Source organism: Clinocottus analis, unplaced genomic scaffold (assembly GCF_023055335.1).
Source record: "Clinocottus analis isolate CAN_PGR_092001 unplaced genomic scaffold, fCliAna1.0.p SCAF_21, whole genome shotgun sequence".
NCBI classification, from domain to species: domain Eukaryota; kingdom Metazoa; phylum Chordata; class Actinopteri; order Perciformes; family Cottidae; genus Clinocottus; species Clinocottus analis.
In genome coordinates this window covers 13,404,443-13,420,973 of record NW_027175943.1, presented here as the reverse complement: position 1 = coordinate 13,420,973, position 16,531 = coordinate 13,404,443, and the positions used below count along the sequence as shown (strand labels likewise).

The 16,531-nt window shown below is 48.8% G+C and overlaps 2 protein-coding genes across 2 annotated transcripts in view; both read left to right on the top strand.

Annotated features, from left to right (window-relative positions):
- The window catches only part of chrnb1l (cholinergic receptor, nicotinic, beta 1 (muscle) like), a 12,341-nt gene extending 6,186 nt beyond the window's left edge, over positions 1–6,155 (top strand). The window contains exons 7-11 of the mRNA XM_068588354.1: positions 1–64; positions 798–1,021; positions 1,107–1,285; positions 5,651–5,789; positions 5,927–6,155. The exon at positions 1–64 is cut by the window's left edge and continues 122 nt beyond it. Coding sequence (XP_068444455.1) covers positions 1–64; positions 798–1,021; positions 1,107–1,285; positions 5,651–5,789; positions 5,927–6,067 — 747 coding nt within the window. The 3' untranslated portion in view covers positions 6,068–6,155. The remainder of the gene's footprint in view (positions 65–797; positions 1,022–1,106; positions 1,286–5,650; positions 5,790–5,926) is intronic.
- A 5,775-nt stretch (positions 6,156–11,930) lies between these two features.
- Positions 11,931–16,255, top strand: cldn7a (claudin 7a). Its single transcript, XM_068587787.1, has 4 exons — positions 11,931–12,398; positions 13,806–13,970; positions 14,379–14,463; positions 15,222–16,255. Exons 1-4 carry the CDS (start codon positions 12,176–12,178, stop codon positions 15,388–15,390), a joined length of 642 nt encoding a protein of 213 aa, XP_068443888.1. The 5' UTR covers positions 11,931–12,175; the 3' UTR covers positions 15,391–16,255.
- The last annotated feature ends 276 nt before the right edge of the window (positions 16,256–16,531 follow it).

Here is a 16,531-nt window from a genome sequence, read left to right as displayed (position 1 = left end):
ATCGTGCCCTGCATCCTCACCAGCGTGCTGGCTATATTTGTCTTCTACTTGCCCCCCGGAGCAGGTCAGCACAGCCGACATGCCCCGATACTGTAACGACACATCAGCGCCGAGGTGGACTGTAGATGTCTGACGGCATGACAGGAAGCGAGCGTCTCGTGCAGACTGCTTCATGAGGAGTGTGTTGCTGTATTATAGCGTGAAGGAAAGGGACCTCAACGAGGAATCTGCTTTGCTCTCGAGTGACTGACAGCGCAGGGAAATATAGATCCAACATCTCTCCATCGGTTTAGTTCAGCTGCATGACACCAAATGGACTATAGTCCTGATTTCTGAGTTGTAGCGTTGGGCCAAGACGTATAGGATGTTTGCGAGCTTATTTATTAAATGAAAAGTGTATTTTGAAAAGAATTTTGCGACAACAATCTTAACAAATATTCGTTGTGTTGCCGTGACTGAATGACTGCGAGTGTGGGGTCTTCTAACTGTTCGAGGTTGACATTTTGGGGTTTGGAAAGAAAAGCTTCAGCAATCCAATGTCTGAAGCTAGCACGTTAGCACATTGGATTGCTCGTTGTCAACATGCTAGCGTACTGACGTTAGCATTTAGCTCAAAGTGCAGATCCAACAGGAAGCAACGGGATCGATGGTGAATAATCGCTGAATTTGGTCAAACGAGCCTCTGTCGGACATTTTTAAACTCAAAACCGATTAAATTGCCGCAGCAAAAGGTCTCGTTAGCATGTCTTAGAGTTAGCATGAGAGTAATCTGTGCTGCTTCTTCTCTGTGTCCGCAGGAGAGAAGATGACTCTCTCCATCTCCGTCCTCATCGCTCTGACTGTTTTCATGCTCCTGCTGGCGGACAGAGTCCCCGAGACGTCCCTCGGCATCCCGATCATCGTCAACTACGTCATGTTCACCATGGTCCTGGTCACCTTCTCCGTCATCCTCAGCGTCGTCGTCCTCAACCTGCACCACCGGACCCCCAGCACGCACATCATGCCGAGCTGGGTCCGAAGGGTGAGGCCAGGTCGAATAAATTCATGGCGCGCTCGCCGCTGAGGATCCCTCGATTCATCAGGTGTTTTTACTTCAAAACGGACAGGTGTTCATTCACTTCCTGCCCAAGTACATCGGCATGGCGAGGCCGAACCCAGAGGAGCCTCTGATGGAGGAGGAGTCCAGCGAGGACTCGCCCGTCCAGGGCTTCAACGGCCGGCAGCCTGGAGGAGAGTACTTCTTCCGAAAGATCAACCCTGACCTCGTCATCCCCTGGAGGGGCCGGTAGGTCAACCAGAACCGGTCTGACCCGTCATGGTGTCTCATTGGGCCCAAATGGGGAAGGTACAATGGAAAAGCTGTGACCTGGATGTGTTTTATTGAGCTGACGCAACATCCTTTCAAACAGTCTAGCCTAAATAACCCATTTTTAAATACTGATTTAGTTTCGTGAAAGGATTTCAAAACCTTCTGGAAAACTTCAAAATAAATGTTGTGTCTTTAACCTTTTGGAAACCGTACCCAGCATGCCCCATTCAGACAATCTTTTGGCATAAAATACGTGATTTTGTTCAATTTTTGAACTAAAGGACACAGTTTTTTGACTGAAACTCCTTCCTAACAGGACAAGACTTTGTTTTATTGTGATTTTTGTTGCAGGTTCTGATTCTTTAGGTCCTAATCTTTCCATAAAGGTGTCTTATTGACGCTCCAGGAGGCTTTTTTGGGGAATCTGGCTCATATCATGCTGGATGTTCATAGTTATGATCAAAATATCTTTTAAAAGTGATTTTGTTGTTACAGATATACATTTTGTTTACGTTTTTTAACGATTACATTAGATTACAGTCAGATTACAAGTTAGATTACAGCCCTCGATGTAGATTTAAGCTGTAATAATGGTGTTCTGATCATATTGAACCTCCTGAAGTGTGAAGGCGTCGCAGCAGCAGAAAGACTGCAGCGACCACAAGGACAAAACAGAGATGCCATTTTTTTAAAAAGCATTTTGTTCAGCCTTCATAAAAGCACGATAATAAATGTGTCACATTTATTTTTGTGTGCGCAAAGAAAAATAAAATCTCTTTAATAAAGCACAAAGTATTGAGAATGAGGCTCCGAAGATAAGCCAAGTTCCTGGGTTGAGTTATTGGGAGACGTTAACTGCCAAAAAGGTTATAGTGCCTCTATTCTTACCTGTCAGGACTCTTAAACACCACTACACCTGAAATAAAACCCATCAGAGTCATTCATCCTGATTCAGCCCCCCTTTCCCCGCTGCTAAGGCGCTACGCTAGCAGAAAGCCATTTCTATTAATGTTAATAAAATCCAGCGCGGGCATGAATCTTCATTTCAGAGTGTGCCAAAGAGTGAATGTTGTGTGTGATGCCAGGCGAGCTATTATAGTAAAGTACACAGCGTGCTGGACCTGGCAGAGACGCAGCCGTCGCCACAGCGGCTCAGCCGACAGGACTTGACTTCCTTTAGCATCACGTAGCGAACGCAGCCACATGAAAGGCCCTGACGGTGTAGTTCAGCTGCATGACACCAAATGGACTGAACTAGTCCTTCACAATTATTTATGTTATTGTAATTATTATTATCATGTGTTGCTACGCCTTGATTTCTGAGTTGTAGCGTTGGTCCAAGACGTATAGGATGTTTGCGAGTTTATTTATTAAATGAAAAGCGTATTTTGAAAAGAATTTTGCGACAACAATCTTAACAAATATTCGTTGCGTTGCCGTGACTGAATGACTGTGAGTGTGGAGGTTGACATTTCGGGGTTTGGAAAGAAAAGATTCAGCAATCCGATTGATGAAGCTAGCACGTTAGCACAATGTCAACATGCTAGTGTACTGAGGTTAGCATTTAGCTCAAAGTGCAGCTGTTTGAATTTGAGTTTCTGTAGCGGGTGCTGTTTTATTGTCTGTTTTTAGTTTTCCACCATTTACACAACGTTGTATGTTGGCAGTGTTAGCACGTTAGCACATTTGCGTCGTCATTGTCAACATGCTAGCGTACTGAACTTAGCATTTAGCTCAAAGTGCAGCTGTGCAGCTCTGCTAGCTAGCTGCATCATAAGATGATTCAAGAGGCTTTCTTTGTCTTTCTTGAGGCCTTTTTAGGTGCAATTTCTTCTTGTTGTGTTTTGTTCTGACTTTATTTTCCAAGATCAGCTGTTAATGAAGCAGCGTATGCAGGATGTTTTTACAAAATACATATTTTCTGTTCGAATTTGAGTTTTTGTAGCAGCTGTTTCATTGTCTGTTCCTAGTTTTCCACCGTTTACACAACGCATCTTGAAAGGACAGTGTGTAATATTTAGGGAAATAAATGATCAGAAACGTAGAACAATATCTCTAACTACATTTTAATCAGCTGAACATTAAGAATCGCGAACACTCGCGAGTAAAAAGCCCAAACTTTATCAATACATACGCTCAACACGCATGAATATGCAAACGACGGTCGAGACCTCCTTCCATCGGCTCGGTCCGCAGCCTCATCCATTACAACGGGGCCGAGCCGAAGGCTATTTAGCTGATTGCAATCTGCAACACGCCACTAGATGCCATTAAATGTTACACGCTGTTCCTTTAATTAAGGCTTTAATGAGCTGAGCGGAGCGCGAGTCACTACACCGTCCATCAGCTCGTTATCTAAAGAAAGCCAGATAAATACAGCACTGATCACGCCGGACTCTGTTAGCTCAGCAAGACTAGATCTGCAAACAACTGTACGTTACAACAAGTATCATTAATAGCTTCAATACATGAGCTCATTTTGACTTTCCCGTGTTAGACGAGCACATCCTGGTGATGTGATTGCCATGATGTGTTGCTCACTACACTGTCCCCTCTGACTCTGGCTAATCTGCCAGTCGGCCCTCGGCCTCGCCACCCGATCACTGGCATCCTGAAGCAGGCGCTTCGCCGGGCATCTCTCATCCCGTTCCAGAGGCATCATATTCAGCCCGCGGCTAAGCCCCGCACCCGCGTCCACAGTCGCCAGCCACTAAGCCTCTGTTTGGTTTGGACATTAGGGGGTAATCCCATGCGAAAGGAGGCGGAGGCCTCGTGAGGAGCAGGGCGGCTCATAAGTGCATTTTTAATCGGGCGCATTGAGACGATGTCCATCGTTCCCTCGTTGTGTTTGTGTCAATCAATGAATCAATCTATTGCTCTGTGCCCACATGCATGTTCATACACATAAGCAGCAGCAGTACTGTGTGTGTGTGTGTGTGTGTGTGTGTGAGAGAGAGTGAGAGGGGCTCCATGTATCTGCAGTAATGAATACAAGCCGTGGAATGTGGATGGCATGCAGCATGTAGAGCGCCGCATAGCTCTGCCCTGAGCCGTGGACACACAAACACACACACACACACACACACACACACGCACACACACACACACACACACACACACACACACACACACACACACACACCATTCCTGCAGGAGCCCATCGGTCGGTCATTTTTATTGTCCCGTGAGTCCATGTGTTGTCACACCGTCTCCCCGTGACTCCGATAAGCCCCTCCCCCTCTCGCCGCTGACGGCGCTCGTGCACATTTATGACATCATGCACACCTCACGTGCACTACGGACTGTGGACGTGCACTGAAGTGCCATTCCAACAGCCCCCCCCCCCCCCCCCCCCCTCACCGTGGTGTCGAGCCGGAGTCCTTCAAGAGGAGACACACACACTTCTGCCTCCAATGAGTTTGTGTTAACGTGTGAAGCAAAGTGATGTAAAAATGAATAACGCAAAACTGTGAGGAAGCACAGGACATGCAACCAAATAAGTAAACGCTTCAGCGAAGAAATTAAGGCACTCATTTTGATAGAATTAGTGGAGTTACTGACCGTGGCTTCAAAGGCGATATGTAGTAGATTCTGCTTTTACTGAATGTCTGGTAAGACTGTAGAAAACTGTGTAAGATGTGAACATAAACATACAAGTCAGACAAATACATCTGGTAGAGTTCTGATATTCCTTGTGCAGCGCGTCAGCTTGTCTCTCTTCTTCACTGCGTTGCAAAGTCTTGTGTGTGCTGCATGAGCAATGTTGATGACTGAATATGTTCATGCACTTCTTGCAAATCAAATTTGAAAATATGCACAGACAAAAAGACGGGAAAGAGAAGTAACACTTGAGGGAACGCAAAACACAACACGTGGGAAGCGCAGGGCGGCGGCAGGAAGTGGAATCTGTGTCAAACAGGTTTCGCACAGTTTAAGTGTTCACTTCAACCCGTGTGACTGCGCTCAGACACGAGCGGCGGTGACCTCTGAGAGCGCCGTGTGCTGCTGGGTCAAGTATGCATAAATACACAAAGAGCAAAGGTCTTGAAGGCCACACACACATTCTGTGTGTTCTGGATTTCCACCTGAACATCTGGTTGCTGAACAGAGACTGACAGATTCTTTAAACGCCTCCGATAATGCTGCTGCTGTCGCTCAGTGCTGCTGCTGTCGCTCACTGCTGTTAGCTATATTAGCTTCATAGTTCACAGCCTCTAGATGTTTGTGACGGTGACGTGTTGAAGCGCCAGCTCCCGGAGCAGCTGCATACATTTATTATTTTGGAAACTTGGCTGGAGCTTTGAAAGACTTTCCTCTCCTTCCTCACTTGTGTGTTGAAAGGTGCGAGAGCGCGGTGCATCTCCAGCGGCTGCCGGACGCCGACAGCTTCTGCCTCATCCTCCCTCCCAACCTGAAGTCGGCCATCGCCGCCGTGACGTACATGGCGGAGCAGCTGAAGAAGCAGGACACGGACGACTCGGTGAGAGCAAAATGTGCTGCTGACGTCCGTCCGTCCGTCTGCGGAGCGTTCCAGACATGCCCCGACATGTCCACGTGCCGTACGCATGCTGCTGACTCGCCGCTTACAGGAAGTGTGTGTGTGTGTGTGTCCTACAGATCACAGGGGACTGGCAGTTCATCGCCCTCGTGGTGGACCGCCTCTTCCTGTGGCTGTTCGTCATCATCACCACCCTGGGCACCCTGGCCATGTTCCTGGACGCCAGCTTCAACTACACGCCCGACAACCCCTTCCCCTAGAGGACGCTCGACGCACCGCTCGCTCGACGCTCCTTCTCACTGACTTTCCATGAAAATAACCTATTCCATGTTTCTGTGGCGAGCCGCTGAAATGTCCAGAAAGTAGAAGCACGCAGCCGGCATGGAGGCAGAGTCCATGTTAGACGTATAGAAGGTAGATGTGGTAGCAATGCTTTTGTGTTGTGTTTGTCTCAATCATGTGATCTTTGTTCGCTTGAAATACATATTTCTCTTAATCCGGTTGTGCCGTCTGTACTGTGTGCACTGAGTGTCGTGTCGTGCCAGCAGAGGGCAGCAACATCACGGCCGCTCAGAAGACGAGGACGCCGGTGAAAGCTGAGATGTGTAAGTGGGAGACTTGTTATTGGGGTGCTTATCCCTCAAACACAAGTCACATCATTATGTAGGATCACAAACTGTGAGCGACTTGAACTCTTTGGCTTCCTGTTGGTCACAAAAAGAAGAACCGAGGTCCTTCTGTGATCACTCATCACACCTCCACTGACAGCTCTGTTTTGCACAGAGAGTTGGAACCTGACAGGAATAAAGCGATGAAATGTAAGCACTGTAAAACATTTGACTTTCATCGCAGGTCCTTCCACAACAGACACACTCGGCCTGTCCGCGTAGTCGGTCAGAAAACACCTCAAAGTGCACAAACTTCTCACATCTTTGTGTCAAAGATGGCTTCCCTTAGTCCACAGCACAGATCTCCATGATACAGGACAGGTGGTCAGCATCACGGCCTCTGAATCCGTCCAAAACTCGACCCGAACGGCGTTCAAACCTTTGCTCAGATTCAGCAGCAGCAGCAGAGGAATCCTCAGCGTGCTCTTTAGGTTAGAGGGAGAGTAAAGGAGGGTTGTTGGGTCGCTGCCCGTGTGGCCGTCAAAGGTCACGAACGAGCAAAAGCTTTTGGAGAAGAAGGCTCTTAAAGTGTGACAAGCACATGATTGAAGTCGCTCACGGTGAGAAGCCAGAGTCACGACTACGAACAGCTGTAATGTAGAGCTGGCAGGAGGAAGGAGGAAAGAGGAAGGAGGAAAGAGGGAGGAGGAAGGAGGAAGGAGGCAGAAGGAAGGAGGCAGGAGGAAGGAGGAAGGAGGAAGGAGGCAGGAGGAAGGAGGAAGAAGGAAGGAGGAAAGAGGAAGGAGGAAGGAGGAAGGAGGGAGGAGGAAGGAGGAAGGAGGCAGAAGGAAGGAGGCAGGAGGAAGGAGGAAGGAGGAAGGAGGAAGGAGGAAGGAGGGAGGAGGAAGGAGGAAGGAGGCAGAAGGAAGGAGGAAGGAGGAAGGAGGAAGGAGGAAGGAGGAAGGAGGGAGGAGGAAGGAGGAAGGAGGCAGAAGGAAGGAGGCAGGAGGAAGGAGGAAGGAGGCAGAAGGAAGGAGGCAGGAGGAAGGAGGTAGCAGGAAGGAGGCTGAAGGAAGGAGGCAGGAGGAAGGAGGTAGCAGGAAGGAGGCAGAAGGAAGGAGGCAGGAGGAAGGAGGCAGAAGGAAGGAGGCAGGAGGAAGGAGGTAGCAGGAAGGAGGCTGAAGGAAGGAGGCAGGAGGAAGGAGGTAGCAGGAAGGAGGCAGAAGGAAGGAGGCAGGAGGAAGGAGGCAGGAGGAAGGAGGCAGGAGGAAGGAGGTAGCAGGAAGGAGGCAGGAGAAAGGAGGAAGGAGGAAGGAAACAGAAGGAAGGAGGCAGGAGGAAGGAGGAAGAAGGAAGGAGGCAGGAGAAAGGAGGCAGGAGGAAGAGGTAGGAGGAAGAGGTATGCGGCAGGAGGAAGAATTAGGAGGAAGGAGGCAGGATGACGAGGCAGGAGGAAGGAGGAAGGAGGCTGGAGGAAGGAGGCAGAAGGAAGGAGGAAGAGGCTGGAGGAATGTGAAAGAGGCAGGAGGAAGGAGGAAGAGGTAGGAGGCAGGAGGCAGGAGGGAGGAGGAAGAGGCAGGAGGAAGGAGGAAGAGGTAGGAGGCAGGAGGGAGGAGGAAGGAGGAAGGAGGAAGACGTCGGAGGCAGGCGGAAGGAGGAAGGAAGCAGAAGGAAGGAGGCAGGAGGAAGACGTAAGGCAGGAGGCAGGAGGAAGGAGGCAGAAGGAAGGAGGCAGGAGGAAGAGGCAGGAGGAAGAGGCAGGAGGAAGGAGGCAGAAGGAAGGAGGCAGAAGGAAGGAGGCAGGAGGAAGGAGGCAGGAGGAAGGAGGCAGAAGGAAGGAGGCAGGAGGAAGGACGCAGGAGGAAGAGGCAGGAGGAAGAGGCAGGAGGAAGGAGGCAGGAGGAAGGAGGCAGAAGGAAGGAGGCAGGAGGAAGGAGGCAGGAGGAAGGAGGCAGGAGGAAGGAGGCAGGAGGAAGGAGGCAGGAGGAAGGAGGCAGAAGGAAGGAGGCAGCGGATACGGACGTTAAGGGAAACGTTATAGAATACAGAAGTCAGATCAGTTAAAACAGAGCTTGAGCACGTGGGCATGCACTGCAATAAATATATAATTCAGAGATGGTTTATATATATATATATATATATATATATATATATATATATATATATATATATATATATATATATATATATATATATATATATGAAAGGGTTTGAAAGCGTTCTGAGAACAGGACTAGACTTCAGGAACTAGAGGTGAGTTTAGTTCATATAATACTCACAGGATTAGGAAATAATCTGGATTTCTTTCCTTCTTTGCCTCGTTACTGTTTTACTTACTTTTCTGAACGCCCTGACTGATTAAATCACGTTATGTTGAGACATAAATAACCTCATTGTGAAATAACACATGGAAAAGTACTGAGTATTTGTCAAGTGAAACTTATTGAGCAAACAATATGTATTTCTAGCCAATAGGACAGCAGAATGTGTAACATAAATACATAAAATACTTATGAATGCATTACAGGAGGTGGCAGCATTAAGGCCCATGAGGATGAACCAACTGCAATATAAGTTGTGACGTCTACACAACCTCTCTGACATTTATCATCATTGGTTATAATAATAACCATAAGTTAAACATTATAACAATCAAAAATGTGCTTGATTGATTATGATCTGTTTTCTGGGGGTGTGGCCTTACAGTTGTAAAAGTCTTCATCCTCTTTCACCTCGACGTCGTCACGGCTCATCAGCGCCACCAACTGGCCTGTGTGTGTGTGTGTGTGTGTGTGTGTGTGTGTGTGTGTGTGTGTGTGTGTGTGTGTGTGTGTGTGTGCTCGCTGGAGGTTCACAACAGAAAGCATTCCTCAGTCACACTGTAGCCATCCCCCTGCTCACTGAGGCGCAGCGTCGCGGCACAGAGTCTGATTGTACTCATTGTGTGCGACTCTCTTCACACATTTCCACTCTGCACGGCGCTCTCGCCAACTTCTAGTGCGTCCACAAGACCAACGACACAAAAGCCAAGTCTTGTTGCGTAAGGAGACGCCGCGGGGGGGAAGCCCGGCGGCGTGGAGCGAGGGGCGCCGTGCCCCTGGTTTGTGCAGCGAGGGCTCTTCAGGGGGCGGAGCCGGCGGCCATGCGGCGTGTTTTATTGCCAACGCCTCAGTGGCTTCCAAGGGCACTTAAAGGACTTCAACCATGGGGTTTGCACTCCGCTCGCTCGCTTCAGGCCTCGGGAACGGGGAGGGAGGGAATGCTGTCAGCGCTCCTCTGGGCTGATTTAGCTGCTTTTCCTTTACCGGCTCTATTGAGTGTGAAGCAACGGCTGAAGCAGCGAGATGAATGTGTGTTTACGCTGTAAAGTAGTGAAAGGGAGCGGGTGGAGGGGGGGCAATGTTCTTTTTTGTGTCCTTTACAATCCAGGATCTGGGTGGAAAGGCATCAGATAAATCAGGTTACCTGTGGCAACAGCGCTGCCCCTTGATCTTCTTCCTACTCATCTTCCTCTTCACCCAGCGCCTCTTTTTTCACACGTCTTCTCCTCATCACCTTTCCTTCCCATCTTCCCACATCTCACCTTGATCCCGACAAGTCTTTCCTTCTTCACGCCATCGCCGTCCTCCTCTTCCTCCTCTTCATCCTCCTCCTCTACCTCTGTTTCAAAGTGAAGCAGATTCCTCCAGCCGTGGGGTCGTTGACCTCCCCGAGCAACAAAGGGGCATTTGTGGGCCTCAACAGCTAATGCCGGGATACAGTAGAGGGGGAAAGAGTTATAGTGAGGGGAGGCGGGTGGAGGCGGGTGGAGGTGGAGAGGGGAGGCCAAGAATGTGAGAAAGTGAGAGAAGTGGAGGAGGAAGAGAGGGGTAACAGCCTAGTGAGGCTAAAGCCTCATTACCTACTGAGCTGGAGAGCCAGGAGGTGAGCTCATTAACCTGCAGTGGGGTAACTCCACCAGGCTTACGGGTTATTACTTCCTCTTCCATCGCTGGCGGCCTATTGTTGAGCCGCAGTGTGAAGTCACACACCCGACCTCTGGGAGGGACAATGTGCGCTATTGTCTCCTGGTTTTTGCCCATTCACTGCAGGAAGGGGCTGATGGAGTGAACATGCAGTCAGTGACAAGAGGTGTGAAATGCACATGAAGCACGGGCTTCAATAAAACAAACTATTTGGGATTTCGTGCAACAAAAAGCACAATGCATTTGTGCTAATGTGTGTTGATGGAGTGCGTTTCCATTTTCTGTGTTTTAGATCTTCCACTGTGTTGTAAACGTGAACATGTGAACTGAAAATAATGTGGAAAAAACACACTTTATTCAATACACTGTGGATTGAGGTTAACACAGGGGGTTTTACTCAGATGTGAGGAGGTCAAACTATGTTATGCTTAAGCAATAAGGGCCGAGAGGCAGCGCTGTATCGTCAATAATGAACAGTTAAATAATGTTCATTCATTATTACTGTTCATTATTGACGATACAGCGCTGCCTCTCGTCCCTTATTGCTTAAATAAAGTCCATGGTGCCGTGTAGCACTCACGTCAGAAACCACCTGTTCAATGGAGAGGCCTTCATCTCCGATGGAGTGATGTGAAGGTGAGTCCCGGCTGGACTGGACTCCGGGCCCAGATGTGGACCTGCGTGGCGGTGAGGAGTCCGTCATGGAAACCCAGCAGAGCACCAGCTGCACATCCAAACACCACCAAAGGGTTTCAGGAGGTTTGTACGTCCCACAGCTGCACATCCTGTATCGACTGCAGCGTTCTCGACACGTTTCCTCTTTGGTTTCTTGTAGTTTACCTCGTGACCACAGGACTCACCGCAGGGAGCCATGAATCCGCTCAGAGCCGAAGAGTTGAGTACTTTGTGCCGCGACAGGGAGCTGAGTTACAGCATCAACAGCGTCTGTCTGCTGCAGGGTCTCAACCTCGTTCCTGTGATGTACCCCTTAACCACTGCAAAGCATTGTGGGTTGAAAAAACAACCTAACAGTGCTGTGACATCAGTGTCTGACTTAATATGAGAAAACAGTTTACTTTAAGAACTTACACTTGTATTATTGCAAAGGTATTAAATATATATTTTAAAGTATATGCTCATTTTAAATATGTTTTTTTTTTTAAATTTAAACACAATTTCTGAAGTAACAAAACTAAAGAAGAGTCGTATTTCTTTTTTGGGAGTCCCATAAGAAGAAAAAAACACTTAAAACCTCTTGAACCATAATTAATGTCCATCTTTAATAGTTGTATAACTTCCTGAAATTGTACTTATATTCATTCTGTTCTTCCCTCCATTAATAGCCATGATGTTTATATTTGGGGGAATATCCAGACTCCATGTTTTCAATGGTTTAACATATTTTAAATGCTCAGAGATTCGCAGTTGCAGTAACAGACTTCAAGATGTTTCTCATAAAGAAGTCACATCAGAGCTCTGCCACGGCTGAGCAGCCTGGAGACGTGATAAAGCGCGCGTGCTGAGCGCGCAGACAACCTGTTGCTTTGCTGGAAGCGGAGGGAACATTTCCCAGCAGCGACCACAGAGCCTCTCCATGCATCAGCAGGCATGATAACTCCACACCCACTTCACACCCATCACCCACAACCCGGACTGCAGACCCCGGCACACAGCGCAGCGCAGCGCGGACACCACGAGTGACGCATTTTCTGGAGCTTTTACGCATCGCAGCTCCAGGAGAGGCGTTCAGGAGCACACCAGTGCATTTAGGAAAGGAGAGCTCTCTTGAGGAACGATGGCGAACTCCGGTATTCAGCTGCTGGGCTTTTTCCTGTCGTTAATTGGCATCGTGGGACTGATCATCGGGACCATCTTGCCGCAGTGGAAGATGTCCGCGTACATCGGGGACAACATCATCACGGCCGTGGCCATGTACCAGGGGCTGTGGATGTCCTGCGCCTTCCAGAGCACCGGGCAGCTGCAGTGCAAGATCTACGACTCCATCCTGCAGCTCGACAGTGAGTACGGTGCCGCTCGGCCCGGTGGCGCGTCTCCATGCACCTGGAGACCGCACCTGGGTGAGCCGCGGTGACGTCACCTCGGGGATCTACCTGCTCGTCGCGTGACGGGCAGCTTCCACTGTCCACTGGCAGCTGTGTGGCTGATGCAAGGAGAGAGAAGAAGTTTGATAATAATTTCAAATGTCTTTTTTTTAAATCTTTTTTGCAGATGTGATGAGGACACTACTTTGAATAGAGCAGGCGTAACTCTGCAACATGTGCTTATGACATTAACCATATCTATAAGCATGGGGTCTCAATGCTGAGCTGGATTACTAGACGTGGCCCTCAGACTATTCGGGGCCCCAAAAGGTGCTCCGTCCATTAGTCTGTGACCACGAGCACATTAGTTTTTAAAGGAGTTTTACTTCAGAACATCACGAAAGAAAAGAAGCAGTTGAAACAACGAGGGCTCTGTTTTACCATGTAACCACGGACACGTTAGCATGTTAGCATGTTAGCGGGGCCCCACGGGGGCCCCTCGAGGGGGCCGGAGTACCTGTGGATGCAGGATGGGCTGAAACAATGCCGCTACAGTACAGCTGCTCGTAACTGTAGCTTCACACATGTCAACGTGTCTTAATGTTCATGTTGTGAAAGCGTCAGCGGCCTCGACGCCGCCGCGAAGTTTCATGCAGACGGTGTTTTTTTATCGCCGTGTTTCTCCGCGGTGATCGACGGCTGAGAGCAGCGTGACATGACTCTGAGCGAGGACACTGTGCATCCTGCTCTCCGTCTGCATTTACTGTATCATCCATTGTTCCCCGATGTTGCAGCGTTTCATAGAGTTAAACCCTCTCTCTCTCTCTCTCTCTTTCTCTCTCTCTCTCTCTCTCTCTCTAGTGTTCCAGGGTTGTTTGTTGGGCAGGGCAGGGATGGCCCAGACTGGCACAGACTGGTTCTAGGTGGACAGAAGGGGAGAGACAAAGGGGGGGGACTCACCCTGTGATAGGTTTATAGGGTGAGGGGGGGGCTGACAGATGAGGATCCTCCACAGTGAAACAGAGCGTGTGAGAGGAGGTTGTTCAGTCTGTTTGTGTGTCTGTGTGTGTGTCTCCCATGGTTTCTCTTCCAGGAAAAGCTCACATTCAAATGTCCTGACAGGCCAATGTGAGTGTAATTCACAACCTCTGGACACACGCATAAAGCCTCTCCGATAGGGCCGCTTTATTAGTCTCCCCTCCTCGTTGTGCTGCAGAGAGCTCGCTCTATATGCTCTGTTGTTGTTGTTGTTGTTGTTGTTTTAAAGCTCCCACATTCCAGCAGACAAAAGGCCGTCTGTTTGCCGCCTCCCCGCACGGACACCAACACACGTTTCCCCCGTGCTGCCTCTCTAATAACTTCCCTCTTCTCTCCGGCCGCCAGGTTCACTCCAGGCCACTCGTGCCCTGATGATAGTGGGCATCATCGTGTCCGTGGCGGGTCTGGGCGTGGCCTGCATGGGCATGAAGTGCACCACCTGCGGAGGCAACGAGAAGCTGCGCAAGTCCCGCATCGCCATGACCGGAGGCATCATCCTGCTGGTGGGAGGTGAGGGGCGAACAGACGAGAAGGGAAAAGCGACACGGAGGTGTCGATCCACCGGAGGCATCGCACGGGTTTCATTAAAGCATTCAGAGAACCAGGGGCGTTAAACAGGAAAGCATAACAATGTACATCATAGCAACGTTTAAATGTCTGTCATTGTACTGCATATTATACACACTGGACGAGCCATGTTGTCTGGTGATATGTCCTCTCTGTGTCGTGATGCTTCGGTGTGGACCAACAGGGTCGACGCACCAGCATAGCCATCCCAAGAATCGCTCCCCTGAAATGTGAATATACACAATAAAAGGGTCGGGACCAACAGTGTCCTGCTGTGCGGCTCAGCTTTTCACCCTCCCAGGTTGTGATGATGTGCTGATGGATCTTTGTTGTGGGTCCCTGTGCTCTCAGGGCTGTGTGCCATCGTAGCGTGCTCCTGGTTCGCCCACAACGTGATCCGGGCTTTCTATAATCCCTACACTCCAGTCAACACCAAGTAAGTACACACACACACACACACACACACACACACACACACACACACACTAGTAGTGTGTCATCTTGGCATAATTGCTTTTTCGCTGTCCCGCCAAGAGTAAGAAGGAGACGATCAACTCTCATATCGGTTCATTATGAAGCTGCAGCTAGGAGACAGTTAGCTTAGCTTAGCTTAGCATGAAGAGTGAATGCATGCGTTACACCTGCCGGCACTCAAAAGCTCATGAATAATAAATACGTCATTAACATCTTATTTTGTACAAAGAGTGCATTTATAGCAGAATGTGGTTCCACTGTAGTTTTGCAAATTTGAGTACTTCTTAAGTACTTTTTTGGACAATAACACTGTAATTTAGAACTTTAATTTGAAATGAATACATTGAACATTGTTGTATTGCTGCGTAAAGTGTCACTTTTAATCAAAGAAAATACACACTCTTGTTTACTTCATGAGTAATAAAACACATCCTGGACCTACTTGCATCCGACTTGAGGCTAATCTCATCTGATGTTATGAAACTGAAGATAAATATTCCTGTAGTGGACACGACTCTCACTCCACTCGTGCTACTCTGACAAGGCATTTGAGGTTTACCGCTATCCCATAATTCAACACGTTTGTACTTTTGTGATAAGGTAGATATTTTTTTCCAAAAATTGAGAAATCAAATTCCCCCAGAAGTTCAATTGCCGGTGAATGGATCTCCAAATGTGTCATTTTTAAAAGTCTCCCCGCTCCGATGTCGTGTCGCCCAGGTTTGAGTTCGGCGCCGCCATCTTCATCGCCTGGGGCGGCTCCCTGCTCGACGTCCTGGGCGGAGCCATGTTGGCCGCTTCCTGTCCCCGAAAGAAACACGTGTCCAAGTACCCGTCCATGGCCGGCTCCCGCTCCGGCCCGCCGAGCAGCACTAAAGAGTACGTCTGAACCCCCCCGACCCCGTGACCTACAGCTTGGGACTCCAACAGAAGCTGACAAAGAAGCCCCTCCCCTTTTGGTGCCAATCACAGAGGCAAAGAATTACTGAGACGGGACTTTCTCTTCTTCTTCCCCTCCAGCAGACCTTTGATAACCCCTCGATCATCACGCGGCTCTCGATTGTTTCATGAACCATGTCTCTCACCCCGTCCACACATGCCCCGGCTGTTTACAAGTGATCTTCACAAATACATTGTAATTGGATCCCCGCGACTCAAGAGACCAGCCCTCTTGAGTCGCGGCCCAAACGATGGAGTGAAGCCTGGCGCCTCCGTGTCAGAACCAGCATCTGTTGCCGTTCGCCATAATTGAAGTAATCAATTCGATTGTCCGGCCGCGGCTCGGGAGCTCTGCCGTGTTTTAAATGAACTGTTGCTGGTTCTGAAATAGACGGTGTGACTTCACACGCTCGGCGCGTACCACGCGGGCCTTTTACTACGACCGGCCCGGACGCTTTTCATACCGGCCCGTTACAAACCCAGCTGCGATATGAAATATTTAATCATGTAGTCACCGCGCCGCTATCGCTCTAACAGCTTCCATGTTTCGGCCACCATGAGATCAAACTGCCTCTATTTATTTTAGGCTGGCGTTGTGGCTCCGTGTAGTGTTTTGTAGTCGGTAGATCACTGCGGCCCGGTTCTAGCTTCCAGAGATTATAAAGTCATATTTTTATGAAGAGGTGTTGCTCTGAACAGTGTCTGCTGTTGTTGTTTTTTTTAAATGTCATAGTTTTATACACCTGGCTCGTCGAGAAGAGGGATTTTTTAACATGTTCAACAGTACTTAAATAATAAAGATTTTTTGCAACATTCTCAGCGGTGTGGTGTTTATATAGCGGATGATTACTTTAGCAGAACGGCTCCTCGTGACAGCACCGCGTTCTCAAAACCCTCCTGAGTGATGACATCATTTACTTTTACTTTAAAAAAAATAGCAAAAACAGTCGAATCCTCACTCAACAGAGCAAAAAGAGAACTTATTATTTATTATTATTATTAGAGGTTCTCTATTTGACTTGTCTTGTCTTGTGTCTTAATTTTGCGTGGGCTTGTGCATGTGGGCGTGGCCCGCTGGCTGTGGGCGTGGC

What these genes read in the sequence shown, in the direction of transcription:
- cldn7a (XM_068587787.1), top strand. Translation starts at nt 12,176, where the DNA reads ATGGCGAACTCCGGTATTCAGCTGCTGGGCTTTTTCCTGTCGTTAATT. An exon ending in CATCATCCTGCTGGTGGGAG is followed by an intron (nt 13,971 to 14,378) that starts GTGAGGGGCGAA and finishes CTGTGCTCTCAG; the next exon opens with GGCTGTGTGCCATCGTAGCG. An exon ending in TACACTCCAGTCAACACCAA is followed by an intron (nt 14,464 to 15,221) that starts GTAAGTACACAC and finishes CGTGTCGCCCAG; the next exon opens with GTTTGAGTTCGGCGCCGCCA.